General features: G+C 34.1%; 2 protein-coding genes across 2 annotated transcripts; both read left to right on the forward strand.

Annotated features, from left to right (window-relative positions):
* The first annotated feature begins 640 nt into the window (after positions 1-640).
* Positions 641-3,402, forward strand: LOC141702017 (uncharacterized). Its single transcript, XM_074505727.1, has 4 exons — positions 641-1,115; positions 1,240-2,336; positions 2,767-2,962; positions 3,077-3,402. The coding sequence occupies exons 1-4, from the start codon at positions 641-643 to the stop codon at positions 3,400-3,402; spliced, it is 2,094 nt and encodes a 697-aa protein (XP_074361828.1).
* Positions 3,403-13,469: 10,067 nt separating this feature from the next.
* Positions 13,470-14,089, forward strand: LOC141702011 (S-type anion channel SLAH3-like). Its single transcript, XM_074505723.1, has 3 exons — positions 13,470-13,478; positions 13,565-13,596; positions 13,693-14,089. Exons 1-3 carry the CDS (start codon positions 13,470-13,472, stop codon positions 14,087-14,089), a joined length of 438 nt encoding a protein of 145 aa, XP_074361824.1.
* Positions 14,090-19,880: the final 5,791 nt, after the last annotated feature.

Consider the following 19,880-nt stretch of genomic DNA (forward strand, 5'->3'; position numbering starts at 1 on the left):
AATTTCTTCACTCAAGCTCTTCATCCTCTTCATCAAAATAACTTCAAAAAAACTCGATTGAAACCATAACTTCATCTTTTTGATTGGGTCTGTGTTAAGGTAATTACTTCATCTCCATTATGTTTAATTTCATTAAATTTTTAGGGTTCTTAATTATATTTGGGCAATGTTTTAGTGTTAATTTTTATTTAATTTGTATTTGCAGTTAGTAATTAGTAGTAATTAGTAGTACAATTAGTAGTACAATTATGTGTTAAGCTCATTAGTTGTAACTTCTAATTATGTGTCATATTTTGAATTAAAACAGATGGACAAGTCTTGGTTAAAGGCAGGTAGAAGAACAAAAAAATTCAAAAAAGGAGTCGAGGATTTGTTGTTGTGTGCATTTGAGAACGGATTTAGTGAAAATAAAATTTGTTGTCCATGTATAAAATGCGCACATAGTAAACATTGGCATGCTCGAAAAGTAAGGGACCATCTTTTTCTCAATGGTATCGATCAAGCATACAAGTGTTAGATTTGGCACGGAGAGTGCAATACAGAAGGAGGTGAGCCTACCACTAAAGGGACGGGTAGTTCAGAATCGGTAGATCAAATCCCAGTCGGTAGAAATGATGATGTATCCCTGGGCTCCTCGGAAATGTTTAACCATATTCAATCTGAATATGAACCTCTTTATCCAGGATGTGAAGGATACACTAAGATGAAGGCTTTGGTAAAGTTTTATAACTTGAAAGCAAAATATGAAATATCTGATACTTGCTTCTCTGAAATGCTACTTTTGGTCGGGTCTATGCTTCCACAAGGCAACACATTTCCTTCTTCATTCAGTGAAGCTAAAAAGAGCTTGTGTGCCTTGGGAATGGAGTATGAAAAAATACACGTATGTCTGAATGATTGTTTACTATACCGTGGAGAGAGAGATGAAGATGAGATGAAGTGCCGCATTTATCAGGCCTCTCGATGGAAGTTAAACAAAAAAGGAGATGAATTGGAAGGGATTCCTGCCAAGGTTTTATGGTATTTTCCATTAATACCACATCTGAGGAATTTGTTCAACTCACCTCAAACATCTAAGGACTTGACTTGGCATGACAGAGAAAGGTTAAAGGATGGTAAATTAGACACCCTGCTGATGCACAAACATGGAAGGAAGTCGATGCAAGGTGGCCAGACTTTTCTTCAGATCCTAGAAACTTACGGTTAGCTCTATCTTCTGATGGATTCAATCCTTTTCAGGAAATATAATCAAAGGGTATAATGGTTGTCCTATCTGTGTTGATCAAACAAAAGCTACAAGGCTTGTCAATTATCGTAAGTGCGTAGTCATGAGGCATCGAAGGTGGTTGCCCCCTCATCATCCTTATCGTCGGAAGAAACAAGATTTTGATAACACCGTAGAAAAAGAAATAGCTCCAGTTCCATTAACCGGAGAGGAGGTACTTGAAAGAGTGCAACATTTAAAGGGACATGTCTATGGTAAAACACAACGCCAATCACGATTGAAGAAAGGTGATGCTCCACCTTTATGGAAGAAGGTTTCTATATTTTTTGAACTTGAGTATTGGAAATTTTTGCCGGTTCGACATGTTCTCGATGTGATGCACATCGAGAAAAATATATGTGAATCTTTACTCGGTACGATGCTTAATATACCAAAAAAGACGAAAGACAAGGAATCTGTGCGCATCGACATGGCTGAAATGGGGATTAGAACAGAACTAAGGCCAAAAACTCCGGGGATAAAGGAGAAGTTACCATTGGCATCTTGGAATCTAACCCATTCTGAAAAAAAGGTTGTTTGCTCATCCTTCCTTGGCATGAAGTTGCCTGATGGTTTTTGTTCTAATATTCAGAACCTGGTTTCAATGGAAAATCTTCGTCTTACCGGAATGAAATCTCACGACTGCCATACGATTTTGCATCACTTGCTCCCAATTGTGATTCGCTCGTCACTACAAAAACAGGTCAGGAAAACTATTATCAAGTTTTGTCTATTTTTCAAAGCGATCTATAGTAAAGTTATTGAGGTTGATAAGCTGGAGAAAATGCAATCGCAACTGGTAGAAACTCTTTGTCAGCTTGAAAAATACTTTCCTCCCTCGTTGTTTGATTTAATGTTTTATATCTCGGTTCATCTTGTAAGAGAAGTCGAGCTTTGTGGACCAATTTTCCTTAGGTGGATGTATCCTTTTGAGAGATACATGAAGACATTCAAGGGATATATAAGGAATCGAGCTCGTGCAGAAGGTTGCATCGCTGAGGCCTATATTGCAGAAGAGGCAGTTGAATGTTTGGTGGATAATGAAAAAGTGACAATTGGGGTACCAAAAAAGGTAGGCATACCAAGGATTCTATTTTCAAGCCATTATCCGGTGCAACGATTATAACCCCGAGCTGTACTGATTTGCACGTACCACATTTATGTGTTCTACAAAATACCACTGATGTTAGGCCATATATTGAGTAACTTCTTACACTTTCTCTCTCTTTACTTGAAAAATTGCATATATATTTTCTGTCATTAGTTCAACCAACTTATATTGTCTTATCTTTAAATACAGTGAACACATGGCCTTTTTAATGACAAAATATCCGGAATATGAAAATGATGAAATGTGGCTTAAAAACAAGCAAAATGAGACATTCCCAAAATGGTTTAAGGAAAAGGTATTACGTGCGTCGTTTGATGTATTTTTTTCCCACTATTTTACAACTTACTACCTCACCTGAATTATTTTACATGTTTGAATTCCTTTTTTTCAGATTGCTTCAAATTTGGCCGATGAAAAAGAGATATCGGCCGAGATAAGGTGGATTGCAGATGAGCACAACAAGGATGTTCCTACATTCAGTGGCTACAGAATGGATGGTGTTACCTTTAGTACCAAGGATCGTGATGATATGCGTCAAGTTCAATGCAGTGGTGTGTGTGTAGAAGTAGACACAATGGTTGTGCAGGGTAAGGATCAAAATATTGCGCACATATCACATATATATTACGGAGTTATAAAAAGTATATGGGAGTTGGACTATAATCACTTTAGGGTCCCTGTTTTTCTTTGCAATTGGGTAGATATAAACAAAGGGATTAAGGTCGATGACTTGGGATATACATCGGTTAATTTGAATAGGTTGGGTTTTTTGAATGATCCGTTTGTTTTAGCAAAACATGTTAAACAAGTTTGTTATATCGACGATCCCTCTGAAAAATTATGGTCGGTGGTGTTGAAATTGCCCGAGAAAAAGTACCATGAAGATAATGATGATGCAGATGAGGAATCCGTCGAAGTGGAACTCGAGAATGACTGTTTCATGCCCAATTTTCCCGAGATAGATGATAGTGGTGATGACATGGATAGTTACATGCGGGATGTTGATGAACTAATTCAACTTTCTTGAAGTATTTTTATTTGTACTTTCAATTACTATACTTTGTATGAACATGCATAATAACTTTGGCTTGGTCTGGTTATTTATTTTCAGTTCTTGATTGTTGGTTGATTTGCTTGTTGCATCTGGTTTGGGTGGTTTTCCTTGTTGCCTTTGGTTTGGCACGTTTGCTTTGTTTCTGGTAATGTTTTTAAAAAAAATCACCAGAGTAAGACAACGGTTTTATTGATTAGCCCATTGTCTGAAAGTATAATCTACAACATAGAAAAACACTTGTATGTCGTTTTTAATTCAGACAACACTTATACTTGTACGTTGTTTGACACCATCTTAAATTACCAACAGAAAAAACCCTTGTTTCATTTTTACAACTGTTAATTGAGACGTTGTCTCAATATCTTTCAGACATATCATTTAAAAACCGTTGTGCAAACTTATTCACTTGCACAACATGATGTTAGAAAGTGTTGTCTGCCTCTAAGAACTAGACAATGGATTTTATAGCGTTGTGGTAATGCTATAAGTTTGTCATTCACACAACATGAGGTTTATGAAAAGATTTGTCTGAGTTATTTTACTAGACAACAGTATTGTTTTGCTTGTAGTAATATATATCAGCCAACACCTGATTTTTTGGTTTTTGAAAAACTGTTGTATAAAAATTCTGGGCAACATGAAATTCGTAGGCTCAACAGAATTAGTTAAAGTGCAACTGTTCACAAATGAGACAGTCTCTTTTGTCTTAGCAAATGAGACAGGCTGTAACTGAATGAGACAGATACTATATATTCAGCAGAATGTAAGTTGCAGAAATATAAACATGCAATGCTGGAAATATGTTAATGCAAGAACACCAAATCTTTTCACTTGGTTCGGCCCCTATACCTAGTCTATGGCCTGCATCCAAGTCCCCATGCCAACTAGCATAGAGAATGTATTATATCCACTTAAATAAAGTACTTACAAACTTTCCTTGATTACAATCTTGGCCCTGAATGAAAGAACCCTTTCCCTAGCACACAACTACCTAGCACACAACTACTTGGCCTTGATCTTTTAATCAATATTCCCACAACCTAGGACAAGTGATACAATACACCTTTCTTTCAAATACAAAGATAATAATGTGAAAGATTACAACTCGACTATAAACTCTTAATTAACTGGATAATCAATGAATGTAATTAAGAGGATGTTTTTCTCAGAAAGATATAAGATGGAAAGTGCAGAGAGTTGTATGTTTCTGAAAAACATCAAGTCGGTTTATATAGAAAACATGTAACGGATATAATGTATTTCAAACTCTTTTAAAGATAATAAAAGATAAGATTAGGTTTGAAATATTTGAATGTATAAAACAAGTAATCCGTTAGTTTGTTTCTTGAAAGAGATAAACCTGAGAGAGATAAGGAATTTGAAATATGTTAGGTTTATCTAAGATAGAGTTTGTCTTGAAAAGATAAGTCAAAGGTTATCCAGTTAACTAAGTTAACATTTAAACAAAACTCTAATACTTATCTAACTAACTAACAATCTGAATTGTTGTAGACTTCTTCAATGCATCATCAGAAATCACGGATTAACATTCTCCCCCTTTTATGATGATGCCAAGGGTAAAGAAGTGTTATGCTCCCCCTATCAAAAACACTTTAATCTCTTGTTGCAATATGTTAGATAGTAACAGTGTATATATGCAACAATCAGTTGATAATCATGAGAATATGCAAATGAAACATAAGACTTATCAAATGAGACAGGTAAACAAATGGGACAGCAAATAAGATTAAAAACCAAGATTAAAAACCAAGCACTCAACAGTACTTAAAGTTATAAAACCTTAGATATTTAATCCAACACATTAACCAGTGCTATCCAACCAAAATCATCCAATTAACAGATAAATAAAAGCAATCGTCTTAAACAAACAAACACAAACTTAAACAAACAAACACAAACACATTAAAAAATTCTCCCCCTCAACATCATAAAAGGCGGGTAAAGAAACTAGTCAGAATCATCAACATCGACAGGAGCAGATTCTCGAGTCTTTCGCTTTCCCTTGTTGTGGTAAACTGGAGAAGCACCATACTCAGAGAACAGTTTGTCTAACTTGCCTTCATCGGGAGCTTTCCCATCCCTCTTGTGAAGCCATTCCAGAATATACGAACGATATTCAGCACGAGTCATCCCAAAAGCTTCAGGTAGAGGAACTGCAGGCAGGGGCAAAGGGGAAGTAATCTCGGCCAGAGTCATATCACCAAGCCAGTCCTTTTTCTGGTGCCATGGCATGCTACGGGTAGAGACCTGCTGAGATATGTACTTGGTTTCTGTACCAAGTTTATAGAAGATCTTGACAAATTCTTCCTCCCACGCCTTGGCAGTGGTAACCATCCCCTCATGAAGCACACCAAATTCAAAATCTATAGCCCTACTCACCTTCTTATCATGGACATGTAAAATCTCCAACTTAGCATTTATTGATTCAAGAGAAGCAGTAACAGATTTATTAAACATCTCATAGGAGGCACGCATCATACTGACTTGTGAAGTCAGGGATGCCAAGGACTCGATAGAAGCAAACTGAGTTTTAAGAGACTCCAAGAGATGGTTGTTTTCAGAAACTTTTGACAACAACGATTTCAATAAAACAGAGTCCTCTTGATCAGGATCAGACATATAGTGAGGAGACTCAGGAAATGAACCAAACGACTTATGACCCTCACCAAAAATAAGAACACCAGACTCAATAATCTCAATATTATTAGCAGATAGGACAGACAGATCAAACAAAGTAGACACTGGCTCAGTGCTATCATCATCAGAAATAATAGAAAAATGTCTAAAGATCTTTGTCAACAAAGCAGGAAAGGACAAGTTCATAGACTCATGAGAAGCACAATGACTCATGTATTTGATAATCAACGAAGCAATATCACAAGGAGTTTTAGTCATGAAAACCGAAATTAAAACAACATCTTGATAAGTTACACGGTCACGACCGCTCTTCCGAGGCAAAAGATTTGTATGAAACAATTTAAAAAGCAATAAAGCAAGTGGAGTAAGATAATGTACCATTGGCTTAAGAGAGGTACCGATAAAGTTTTCACCAAGAATCACTTTCAGTTGTTCTTCATACTGTAATCCTGGAAACTCCATGAATGCTGTATGCGTAGTATACGGACAGACACCAGAGCACGAGATACCACAAACTCGAGACAACAGATTAGCATTGAACACAATCGGAACACCTTGAACCTCAGAATAAACCATATCCTCCTTCATCATTGAGAAATTAGAATAAAATTCCCGAACCAAAGAAGGGTAAATAACATCTGGTGGGGATAAAAGAGGTTCACAACCGAGAGCGGAGAATAAATCAACAATACCCACTCGCTGAAGTAGAGCAAGATCACAAATTCGTTCTTTAAGAATGGGTTTTGACACGATTTTAGGCTGAGAAGATTTTTTGGGTGACATTCGAGTAGAGGTATCAGGATTAGTTCTTTGGTGTTTAAGAGAAGAAGATGATGGGTTAGGGGTTTTAGCGGGTTTAGATTTGGATCGAGTAAGAGGGGTCGACTTTGTTGAAGAAGAAGAGAAACGTTTGGAAAGAGGAAAAAAAGAAGAAGTTGAGATTAAATAAGATAAGAGAAGAATATGAAGAGTTAGAAGTGAGATAGAAGTAGAAAGGTGGAGTGTATCTCGAAAAACGAGGACACACACAGAGATTGAGAAGAAACAGATGGAGTAGTCAAATCAAAGTTAAAGACTTGAAGTAAAATGCATGCAACTCGGTTCAGTTCCAAAGTTCAAGAGTCCCATCAAATAATTACATATAAAATATATAATTAAGACTGAAACACGCAAACTAATTAAACCAAACACCGCAATTAATTCACAAAAATTCATCAATAAATTCCATAGATAAATCAGCATTAAATTAATCAATTAATTAAACACTCGATTGTACAATTTCAGTCATAAAGATGAATTATGCAAATAATTGACATAAATAAGCTAAATAGAATGCATGCAGGGATGTAAAAATGAATTAATGAGAAATAGTGCACATACCAAGTTCACGTCTCATAAGACAAAAACGGTCTTCACCTAAAGGTTTGGTGAAAATATCTGCTCTTTGCTTATCAGTTGAGATATAAATTAACTCAATATTACCTTTTGAGACATTATCCCGCAGAAAATGGTGACGAACATCAATATGTTTAGTACGAGAATGCATAACAGGATTTTTAGAAATATTAATAGCAGAGGTATTATCACAATAAATTGGAATATTTGTATAAGAAATACCAAAATCCTGAAATGTTTGTTGCATCCACAAAATTTGAGCACAACAACTACCAGCTGCAATGTATTCTCCTTCAGCAGTAGAAAGAGCTACAGAGGTTTGCTTTTTACTGTGCCATGCAACCAAACAATCACCTAAATATTCACACGCACCACTTGTACTTTTTCTATCAACCTGTGACCCTGCATAGTCAGCATCTGAAAAACCAATTAAGTTAAAAGAAGTAGAACTAGGATAAAATATTCCAAGATCTCTAGTTCCCTTAAGATACTTAAAAATCCGTTTAACTGCATTCAGATGAGATTCTTTCGGTTGAGATTGAAAATGAGCACAAAGACAAACACTATACATAATATCAGGACGAGAAGCAGTTAAATATAATAACGAGCCGATCATACCTCGATATTTAGTAATGTCTACAGGTGTACCTTGTTCATCTTTAGTGAGCTTGACAGATGTACTCATCGGAGTAGCTTTAGCAGAAATATTTTCTAATGCAAATCTCTTAAGCAAATCATTCACATACTTACTTTGATGTATGAAAATACCTGCAGCAGATTGGTTAATTTGCAAGCCTAGAAAATATTGTAATTCACCCATTAAACTCATATCAAATTCTTTATGCATGCAGTTAGAAAACCACTTACACAAAGATTCGTCAGTTGATCCAAACACAATATCATCTACATAAACCTGTACTAATAGAAAATGATGGTGTTTATGAAAAATAAAAAGAGTTAGATCGAGTGTACCACGAGTGAAGCCATTCTTTAGCAAAAACTGACTGAGACGCTCATACCAACATCGAGGGGACTATCTCAATCCATAAACAGACTTTTTGAGCTTGTAGACATAGTGTGGATATTTTTCATGAATGAAACCTGGAGGCTGCTTCAAATAAACTTCTTCCTTAAGATGACCATTTAAAAATGCGCTTTTAACATCCATTTGGTAAAGCTTAAATCCTTTGTGAGCTGCAAATGCCATTAGAATCCGAATAGCTTCGAGACGTGCTACAGGGGCGTATGTCTCGTCGAAATCAATTCCTTCCTGTTGGTTGTATCCCTGAGCCACCAAGCGAGCTTTATTCCGAATAATGTTACCATCTTCATCCTTCTTGTTCTTGAAAACCCAACGAGTACCGATGACTTTTGTATTAGAAGGAGGAGAGACAAGTTCCCAGACTTGACAACGTTCAAACTGGTTCAATTCTTCTTGCATGGCAACCGACCAACATTCATTTGCAACAACTTCTTGAGCATTTTTCGGTTCAAATTCAGCAACAAAAGCACAGAATGCACATAAGTTATGAAGCCTGCTTCGCGTAGAAATCCCTTGATCTAAATCAGTAAGAAGATTATCTGGTGGATGATTCTTCACAGTCCTAGAAGATTTAGGAAGTTGAATATTACTCATCTATTCCTGATTAGAATTGTCTGCCTGGAAATGAATCGGAGTTGTCTCATCCAAAAGAGACTGCCTCATTTCTGCTTGTGAAGATTTATCCAGAGGAGTAACAGAATTCACATTTGAAACACTATCGGGAGTCTTTGGAGAGCCAGAAGATTCATCTGACGCTTGAGTAGATCCCAAAGAATTATCAGAAGACTGAGATGGACCTGGAGAGTCTTGACTGCTTGATTTATCAAAATGAGACTGACTCTTTTCAGAATGAGACTGTCTCATTTGAGAATGAGACGATAGATCCGCAACATCTTCTTCAATTTGAGATATCTTCAAGGCAGATTCATTAAATGTAATATTGATAGATTCTTCAACTTTGAGCTTGATAGAATTATAAACTCTATAGGCCTTGCTTGTAGTAGAATATCCCAAGAAAATTCCTTCCGTAGACTTAGCATCAAATTTTCCTCTAGTGTTCTGTGTATCTAAGATAAAACATTTTGAACCAAATACTCGAAAATAACTGATGTTAGGTGTTTAATTCTTAAGCAATTCATAAGGAGTTTTAAGCAAAATAGGATGAATAAGCACTCTATTTAATACATAACAGGAAGTGTTTACCGCTTCTATCTAGAATTTACGCGGCAGATTACGTTCATGAAGAAGAGTACGAGCAGTTTCCTGTAGAGTTCTGTTTTTGCGTTCAACAACTCCGTTTTGTTGAGGTGTACGTGGGGCAGAGAATTCATGAGTAATGCCTCTAGATTTGCAGAAAGTCACGAAATCTTTCTCGAATTCTCCTCCATGATCACTACGAATAGTCTTGAGCTTTAAGGAATACTTAGTCTCAAGGTTAGTAATAAGATCTTTGAATTCACTAAAAGCTTCATCTTTAGTACGCAAGAATAACACCCAAGTAAAACGAGAGTAATCATCTACTATAACAAAAGCATAATTCTTACCTCTCAAACTTACATATCTTTCTGGACCAAAAAGATCTAGATGTAACAACTGTAGAGGAACAGAAGTTGATACTTTATTCTTCGCAGTAAAGGAAGTTTTCACCTATTTTCCAAGCTGGCAAGCTGAACATGGTTCTAACTTCTTGTATTTCAGCTTTGGTAAACCTCGAACTAACTCATGTGAAGATATCTTTCGAAGTAGATCCATGTGAACATGACCAAGACGCCTATGCCAAAGATTATGTTGTTCTTGAATGGTAGCTAGACTGATTTCTTCTTGTTGCTCATCAAAATCTAACACAAAGATGTTTCCCTTTCTTTTGGCTACTAAAGCAAACTCGTTAGCTTTATTACCGATATAGCAAACATCGTTATCAAACTTAACACTATGACCAGCATCAGTTAACTGACTTACGCTAATAAGATTATATTTAAGACCGTCAACTAAACGAACATTGTTAATAGCAAACTTGTCGTTACCTATGGTACCTTTACCTACAATACGTACGGTAGTGGAATCTCCAAGAGTAACTAAGCCTCCCTCTTTCGCGATTAATGAGAGAAACTTTGATTTATCTCCAGTCATGTGATGAGAGCAACCGCTATCAATAATCCACTTATTTCGAGGAACATGGACTTTAAAACAGACCTGCAAAAGATCCTTTATCTCTTAGGTTCCCATGTGACTTTGGGTCCTTGAATGTTAGTATCATATATCTTATACAAATGCCTGTCAGATTTCTTAATCCACATTTGAACAATATTAACAGATTTATGTACAGATTTAAATCTAGTTGCTGAGTTAGTATCGTGGCCCTTAATACCACATAACCGAGATGCAGAATTGGTGTGACCAGATTTGCCACAGTCTTGACATTTTTCATAAGGCATCTTGTATTTCATAGGAGTTCTTTTGTAGCCACTTTGAAAAACCTTCTTCTTGTTGGCTGATCCATACCCCAAACCTTCTTTGTCAAGAGAAGATTTATGTTGGGCAAGTAAAGCATTCACGGTTCCTTCTCCATGAAAACATTTGGCTAGATCAGTTTCCAGCTGGGCAACCTTTTGCTTGAGTTCAGGAACTATAGAATCACAAGATGCATTTGCTTCAGCAGAAAAAGTTTCCTTCTTTAATGCATCAAGACATGCATCTTTCATCTCGATCTCATTTTTGAGGTAGTTGACTTCTTCTTTCAGCTTAGAGACCTTCTCAGATAGTAGCTTATTTTCTTCTACTAAGGATTCATCTTTGATGGAATCATCAACCTCATTAAGAACCTCACTCAATGCTTGTTTAAGATAAGCATTCTTTTCTTTTAATTTTTTATTTAGAGCCTGCAAGGTTAGTACATCCTGAGATATATATGAATTTCTATTAACTTGAACAGTATGTACCTCATCATTGTCACTAGAGTCAGATTCAAGTCCAGCAAAGCATAGTTGAGCTAATTCATCGTCTGAGTCAATTTCCACTTCAGAATCATCATCACTCCATGTGAGTAAAGCTTTCTTTTTGGCTTTGAGCTTGTAGCAGTCCTTCTTGAAGTGACATTTCTTTCTACACTCAAAGCATTCATCCTTGTTTTGATTATTTTTGCCTTCCTTATTTGAACTAGGTCTGAATTCTTTCTTTAGAAATGAAGACTTCATGGGTCGTTTAGATGTATTCTTTTTGGCCAGAAATTTGTGGAACTTCTTAGTGAGAAGTGCAATCTCCTCATCAGAATCTTCAGAAGAATCACCTGCATCTGCATTAAGAGCCAGAGTTTTCTTGTGAGGAGCTTCATCTTCTTCATCATATATGCGTAGTTGGTTCTCGAATTCTTCCAATTCACTGAACAGTGTTAGAGTATCCATAGTCGAAAGTAGTTTCGAATCCTGAAGAATTGTAACCTTTGGAGCAAATTTCTTTGGCATTGCTCTGAGGATTTTCCTATTAATCTCAGATTGAGGAATGATCCTTTCCAGAAGTGAGATGGAGTTCATTAATGTCAGAAACCTCCCTTGAGCATCTCGAACGCTTTCATCTCTTTCCAACCTGAAACCTTCATAGTCACTCATTAACATACTTAATTTTACTTCACGTACCTTAGACGTGCCTTCGTGGCTGACTTTGATCGTATCCCAAATCTGCTTGGCAGTAGTACATGCTGAAACTTTTCTTAATTCTGTAGCTACCATGCCATTGAGAAGTGAGTTCATCGCTTTAGCATTGGAGTTCATTGCATTCACTTCTTCAGGAGAAAGATCCTTGAGAGATTTTGGCTTCCCTTCTTTCATGGGAATTGTAAAACCATTTTCCACAGCATCCCATTCGAATGCATCACGCTGGAGAAAGATCTTCATATGAAACTTCCAATCATTGTAGTTTTCAGCACCATGAAGCAGTGGTGGATAATTATTTGAATACCTATCTGGTTGAGCCATGGATCGCTAGCAAAATAAACACTAAAAAGAGAATTAAATGCACCCGCTCTGATACCAAATGAAATTCGTAGGCTCAACAGAATTAGTTAAAGTGCAACTGTTCATAAATGAGACAGTCTCTTTTGTCTTAGCAAATGAGACAGGCTGTAACTGAATGAGACAGATACTATATATTCAGCAAAATGTAAGTTACAGAAATATAAACATGCAATGCTAGAAATATGTTAATGCGAGAACACCAAATCTTTTCACTTGGTTCGGCCCTTATACCTAGTCTATGGCCTACATCCAAGTCCCCATGCCAACTAGCATAGAGAATGTATTATATCCACTTAAATAAAGTACTTACAAACTTTCCTTGATTACAATCTTGGCCCTGAATGAAAGAACCCTTTCCCTAGCACACAACTACTTGGCCTTGATCTTGTAATCAATATTCCCACAACCCGGGACAAGTGATACAATACACCTTTCTTTCAAATACAAAGATAATAATGTGAAAGATTATAACTCGACTATAAACTCTTAATTAACTGGATAATCAATGAATGTAATTAAGAGGATGTTTTTCTCAGAAAGATATAAGATGGAAAGTGCAGAGAGTTGTATGTTTCTGAAAAATATCAAGTCGGTTTATATAGAAAACATGTAACGGATATAATGTATTTCAAACTCTTTTAAAAATAATAAAAGATAAGATTAGGTTTGAAATATTTGAATGTATAAAACAAGTAATCCGTTAGTTTGTTTCTTGAAAGAGATAAACCTGAGAGAGATAAGGAATTTGAAATATGTTAGGTTTATCTAAGATAGAGTTTGTTTTGAAAAGATAAGTCAAAGGTTATCCAGTTAACTAAGTTAACATTTAAACAAAACTCTAATACTTATCTAACTAACTAACAATCTGAATTGTTGTAGACTTCTTCAATGCATCATCAGAAATCACGGATTAACATTCTCCCCCTTTTATGATGATGCCAAGGGTAAAGAAGTGTTATGCTCCCCCTATTTCACTTGTTCAGTTCAAATATTTGTTGGCTAATAGTCCATCCCTTTTTTTGTTCTGCAGGCTGTTCGAGTTAATTTCTTCCGAGGATTCAGGTATTTTCCCCAATATAAATTCTGTATTTGGTATTTAAGATTCCTTCAAAATATAACTGTCTGAGGTTTTGAGGTTTATATCCTCGTCATTTATAGGTTTTCATTGGCTTGGTGGGCCTACACTTTCCCAATGACCGGTGCTGCCACTGCAACCCTTAGGTACTCACTTGAAGTCTCAAATGTTATAACCAAGTCACTGTCGATCATACTTTGTGTCGTTGTAACATTCACAGTGACAGCCCTGCTCGTGACAACAATTTTCCATGCTTTTGTGCCTAAAGACCTTTTCCCGAATGACATTGCCATTGCCATAAGTGACAAAAGGCCAAACTCTGTACGAAAATGGTACCATCGAAGAAATGGTAGCACAGATATGAAAGAAACCGAAAACTACCTCAAGTTTACAGACTCAAATGGCAAAGATATTGAGGCCTGTCTAAAATCTTCAGGTTCAGGCGCCAATGAAGAAAATACCCATGTTTCAGCTTTCTAGAACAATATCTCACTGCATTACCGTACATGAGAAATTAACTGTCTTAATCTTCACATCTGCGAGAGAGAAACTCGTTGTTGAACCATCTTCACTTCTTGGACAAAAGATGATAAAAGGTTGTGCTTGACGGGATGCTTAAGTGTCTGTTTGTATCAGCTGACAAGAGTTCAACCCCCGGAAGTCTCCTAATTTATTATATATATGTTTGAATAAGGCAAGGCTGGTGCATTGGGACTTCTCCCCTATGTGAACGCCTTCTGCAGTGTGCACGGCCTAAGAGGAACTCGGTATACAGTTCTTTAAGTTCCGATGACATTGTTGTGAACATCATATAGAATGTGAAAAGTTGTTTGCTAGAAATCTTCGAGAGGCAAGTGTTATTTCTAGTTATTTCAGAAACCGCTACGTTTTAAATATGTACTTCTACTACAGTATAGTTCCGAATTTAAAGATCAAGCTATTGAACAAAAACAAGATTAGACTTGTTCATTTGAACACTTCTCTGAAATATTATGTTTGAGCAATGTTACTACATCAAGATATTATATTATAAATATATATGTATTGTAGGTTATTAGGACCTCCTTGGTGGTGAGATGATAATTCCAAAACTTTTGGCTCAAGTTTATGTTTATAAGAAAAATAAACGTTATTTTATTTTGCTGATAATAAGCGCGATAAGATATGCTGCAACAATCGTCTGTTCAATCGTTTGTCTTATTTAACATATGATATGACATATAATAAAATTTGTGTGCTAAAAGATTAGCTAATCTTGTTTGAGATCATTGTAACATAGAAGGAAATGCACCTGAATATTTACTAATTTTTTATAATATAAAGTAACTAATCGACCAAATAAAATATACACATTCCTTTAAAATGAGTAGATGATTTTTGATGGGTTGGGCCTGACCCTGTAGTGCCCAGTAGTCTGTAATTATTAACTTTAGTGAGTTGTGACTTGTTGGTACATAACTTTCTCTAACTGGGCTTTCAGTTCTGTACTCAAGTACATGATTTATAAGTTGTTCCACAGTCTCTAATCTTGCTTGAATATTCATTTTCCTATATATTAATGCAAACAAGCAAGGTTCAACTAATCATACTTTAGAAAAACAAAAAAGTTTTTAGTAATAACAAATTGTCCATAGTAAGTGCATATATATATAAATATGTACTGTAGCTCCACTAATTTTGATGCCCATAGTTACATATGGTCTGTTTTTAAAATTTGTAGTTACTAAGTTCATAGATTAACCTGACAAAAAAAGGTTCATATATATTAATCCAGTAGATATGCCCAAGTAATTTACAACTAACAATAATAAATTTGTGTAAAAATCGCATGCATTTACAAATAAATAAGTTGTGAGTATCAAGTTTAACTTTGTAAACAAAATTACATTCAAGTTGGAGATGACAACTGATCAAATATTTTTTTGTAAAACATACTATAAGATTTTGGAGAATGTTATATTTAAAATAAATTAATTATCATTTTTTGGTCGGGCTCCAGGTATATCTGGCACACTACGGTTAGTTAATAAAAATTGATATTCTTGTGTCGTTATTGGGGAACTAGGGATGAATATTGGTTCTTGGACCCGTCATTTTTTCATGTATATTATATACTAATATATTTTGAGCATATATTTATTTCGATCATTATAAATTATAATGTGATTCGAAGTTATTTTAATATTAAAAAAAACAACTTTTGTCCATACATTTAGTTCGGTCATTACAAGTTTCTAAAATAAAAAATAACAAAATCAACAAACAGTCTATGCTAAGTAAATTATTTTTAAATCTAAAATTTATGTAACGTGTTCCGGTCCATGTGAATATATTAATTGTATTGTTGGATTAATAACTCAAAGAGGATAGGGAGATGAGACCAGAAAATAGAAGCTTAGAAATGATGGAAAAGTTGTTTGCTAGAAAATTGTATTGTATTGTTGTGCACATCATATATAATGTGAAAAGTTGTTTGCTAGAAATCTTCGAGAGACAAGTATTATGTCTAGTTATTTCAGAAACCGCTACGTTTTATATATGTACTTCTACTACATGATAGTTCCGAATTTAAAGATCAAACTATTGAATAAAACAAGACAGTTGGCTGAAATATTATGTTTGAGCAATGTTACTACATCAAGATAGCAGCAGTTACAAATATGAATGTATATAGCGTATAGTTTAAATATTGTTGATCCCTCGCATTGTAGGTTGTTATAGGATCTCCTTGGTCTAAAACTTTCGCCTCAAGTTTATGTATATAAGAAAAATAAGCGTTACTTTGTATTGCGGATAATAAGCGCGATAAGATATGCTGTAACAATCATCTGTTCAATCATTTGTCCAATTAAACATATGATATGACATATAATAAAATTTGTGTGCTAAAAGATTAGCAAATCTTGTTTGAGATTATGATAACATAGAAGGAAATGCACCTGGATATCTACTATTTTTTTATATTGTAAAGTAATTAATTTGACCTAATAAAATTTACACATCACTTTAAAATGAGTAGATGATTTTTGATGGGTTAGGCCTGACCCTGCAGTGTCCAGTAGTCTGTACTTATATACTTGAGTGAGTTGTGACTTGTTGGTAGATAATTTTCTCTAATTGGGCTGAACTATGTTCCAGTTCTATACTCGAGTACAGGATTTATAAGTTGTTCTACAGTCTCTGATCCTTCAGTTTCTTGCTTGAATATTCATTTTGCTATATATTTATGCAAACAAGAAAGGTTCAACAAATCATACTTTAGCAAAAACAAAAAGGTTTCAAGTAATAACACATTGTCCATAGTAAGTGCAAATATTTAAATGTACTCTAGTTTCACTAATTTTTTTTCCTGATTACACACGCACACACATTAGTCGAACTCCCGATATCTCGTAAGGAGGCATAAGAGGTCAATCGGTCCGCCAACACTTCGTTGACCGTCCCACTAATTTTAATGCCCCTAGTTTCTTTATTATGGTGCTTTTATACCAGAGCTGTTCTGTATTAACATGAGATTTGTTTATGAAAAATGTTGGAATTTTGTAGTTATTATGTTCATATATTAACCCCGTTGATATGCCGAAGTTAATTACTACTCACAGTAAATATATTTGTGTAAAAATCACATGTATTTGCGCATAACTAAGTTGTGAGTATCAAGTTTAAAATTATAAAATTAAATTTAAGTTGGAGATGACTACTGATCAAATATTTTTTTTTAAACATATTATAAGATTTTGGAGAAAGTGATATTTAAATTAAATTAATATTGGGGGGCCTCCACATATCTCTTCCAAATTAATTAATACCCTCCTATCGTTGGAGGGAGGAGTATTGTTTTATCGATATCACTCATCTTTCATAATTGATATCCAGTATATAGTAATATATTTTTGACCATGAATTTATTTCAATCATTATAAATTATAATGAGATTAATTCAAAGTTATTTTTAAATTAAAAAACAACTTTTATCCATATATTTAGTTTGATCATTAAAGGTTTCTAAAATTAAGAAAAGTAAAATCAATAAACATGATGCTCAGTAAACTATTTTTAAATCTAAAAATTATGTAACGTGGTTCGGTCCCATGTGAATATACTGAATTGTTAGGATATGGGAAATTCGAAAATGGTACCATTAAAGATGTGGTAGCAGTGATATGAAAGAAAGCGAAAATTAAGTTTACAGGCCCGGATAACAAAGATATCGAGGCTTGTGTAAAATCTTTTGGTCGTGGCGCCAATACACATGTTTCCGCCTTCTAGAACAATATCTTATTACTACGAGAAAATTAGGTTATCAAATCTTCGTAGTTACTAGAGAAAACTCGGTGTCTAATCATTTTCAGATCAAGGACAAAAGAAGAAAAATGTTGTGCTTGAAGGGATGCGAAGTGTTTCGGGAATATATCAAAATTTATTTATAAGTTTAGAACGTAAACATTTACTAATTGGTTCTAAGGTCCTTTTGTTCTTATCTCGTCTTGAATTTTGTATTTAAATTTTTTTTGAGTATTATCAATAATGGCAGTCAAATTTTTATTTACTTCAAAAACGTATAAACAATTAAATATCCAAACTAGAAAAAAGATAAGCAGACCTGGGGAAATATCACAAAAACATGATTTTTGTAATAACGATCACAAAATAACTTATGATTTTATATAATTCTAAATTTATTGAAATTTAAAAAGTTTAATTATGAATTTGGCATGATACATAATTTTAAAAACTGTCTCAACTTTTTTTCTAAGGTATCATAGAAAACTTTGAGAGACGAGTTTTCATTATTTCGGTTTTTTGGCAAAATTAAAACATTAAAATATTAATATTAAGATGAATGGATTATATCAAGTCGGAGTGTTTTTTGCAAGTAATTTTTTGTTTCCTTTAAATAGCCGCTCTGTATTAACCCCATTGCTTGCATAAGTAAATAAAACTCATAACATATACATTTAGCGTAAATTACATGCATTCGTGCATAAATTAATAATGAGTATTTAGTTTAATATTGTAAATGATGTTACATTTAAGTGGAGATAAGAATTCATCACATATTTTTGTTATATTTAAGTGGAGATAAAAAGGGATCACATATTTTTTTGTTTTTTAACCTATAAAATTTTGGAGGATGCTAAATTTTGTTAACGATCAAAGAATATCATAGTCTATTAATATATAGGTTTGGTAAATTTGTACCTGAAGCAATTGATCAATTGTTATTTATTATGTTTGAGAGTTGTTTTGTTATGGAATAGAAAATTAAGGATATGATCGCTTTTTACCATCCAACATACGAGAACATTATAAGTTGTTAAATTATAAGGATATTCTCAAATACATATCTCATGCGACATATATATATATATATATATTATTAACTACACGTCGTCGCCATGAATATTATAATATTGTACAGACACTTTAATACGATAGATATAAAATTGGACTGAGACATTGTCGATTCCACATACAACAAGTTTCAATTACTGTACACCTATAAATATTGTAACTACACAAACTACAATTAGTATCGATAAATTTTTAACTCAAAGATTGCATCTACTCAAAATATCTATCATAATCAGAATCATCAAAGACTGCAAAGAAAAAAGCCGAAACACTAAAAAATATTTCATCAATAAAAAGTCAAAACATTGGGTATAAGATGTTTCAAATGATATTTTACTACACTTCAAATAAAGTATTAAGTAGTATACATTTTATTTTTTTAATAAAACTCGTACTAAAGTTTATTAAAAAATAAAAGTAACTTTTTTTTGTCTTTTTTCATGATAAAATCTAAGAACAAAACTTTGTATATAATATTAATGGCCATATTTTTTTCTTATTTTTTAATTTTTAAATATATTTACACTTAATTTAAAATTTAAAAGGTGACAAAACTAATAATTAGACCACCTTAAATGACTGTAAATGATAACTTATTGAGATCGGTGAACAAAATGATATATGTGCTCCATTTCAGTGACTAGTTTAATATTTAACACACTGAAAAAATCATTAAAATACTTGATATTATATCAAGAATATCATTCCGAAACTTTGTGCATTCCAAGTTAAAATCACAAATATATTTCGTTATCTAACACTTTGATAAATACAATGTCACCTGTGTCTTGTAGTGTTTACCACTTACGAAAATTGACGACAATAATGATTATGGTACGAAGCTGAAAAACTATAAGGATCCTGAATTGCCCACAAAGATGGTTTTCCTTTTAATATAAAAAGATATAATGTTATC

This window comes from Apium graveolens, unplaced genomic scaffold (assembly GCF_009905375.1).
Source record: "Apium graveolens cultivar Ventura unplaced genomic scaffold, ASM990537v1 ctg4522, whole genome shotgun sequence".
In the NCBI taxonomy this organism is placed as follows: Eukaryota; Viridiplantae; Streptophyta; class Magnoliopsida; order Apiales; family Apiaceae; genus Apium; species Apium graveolens.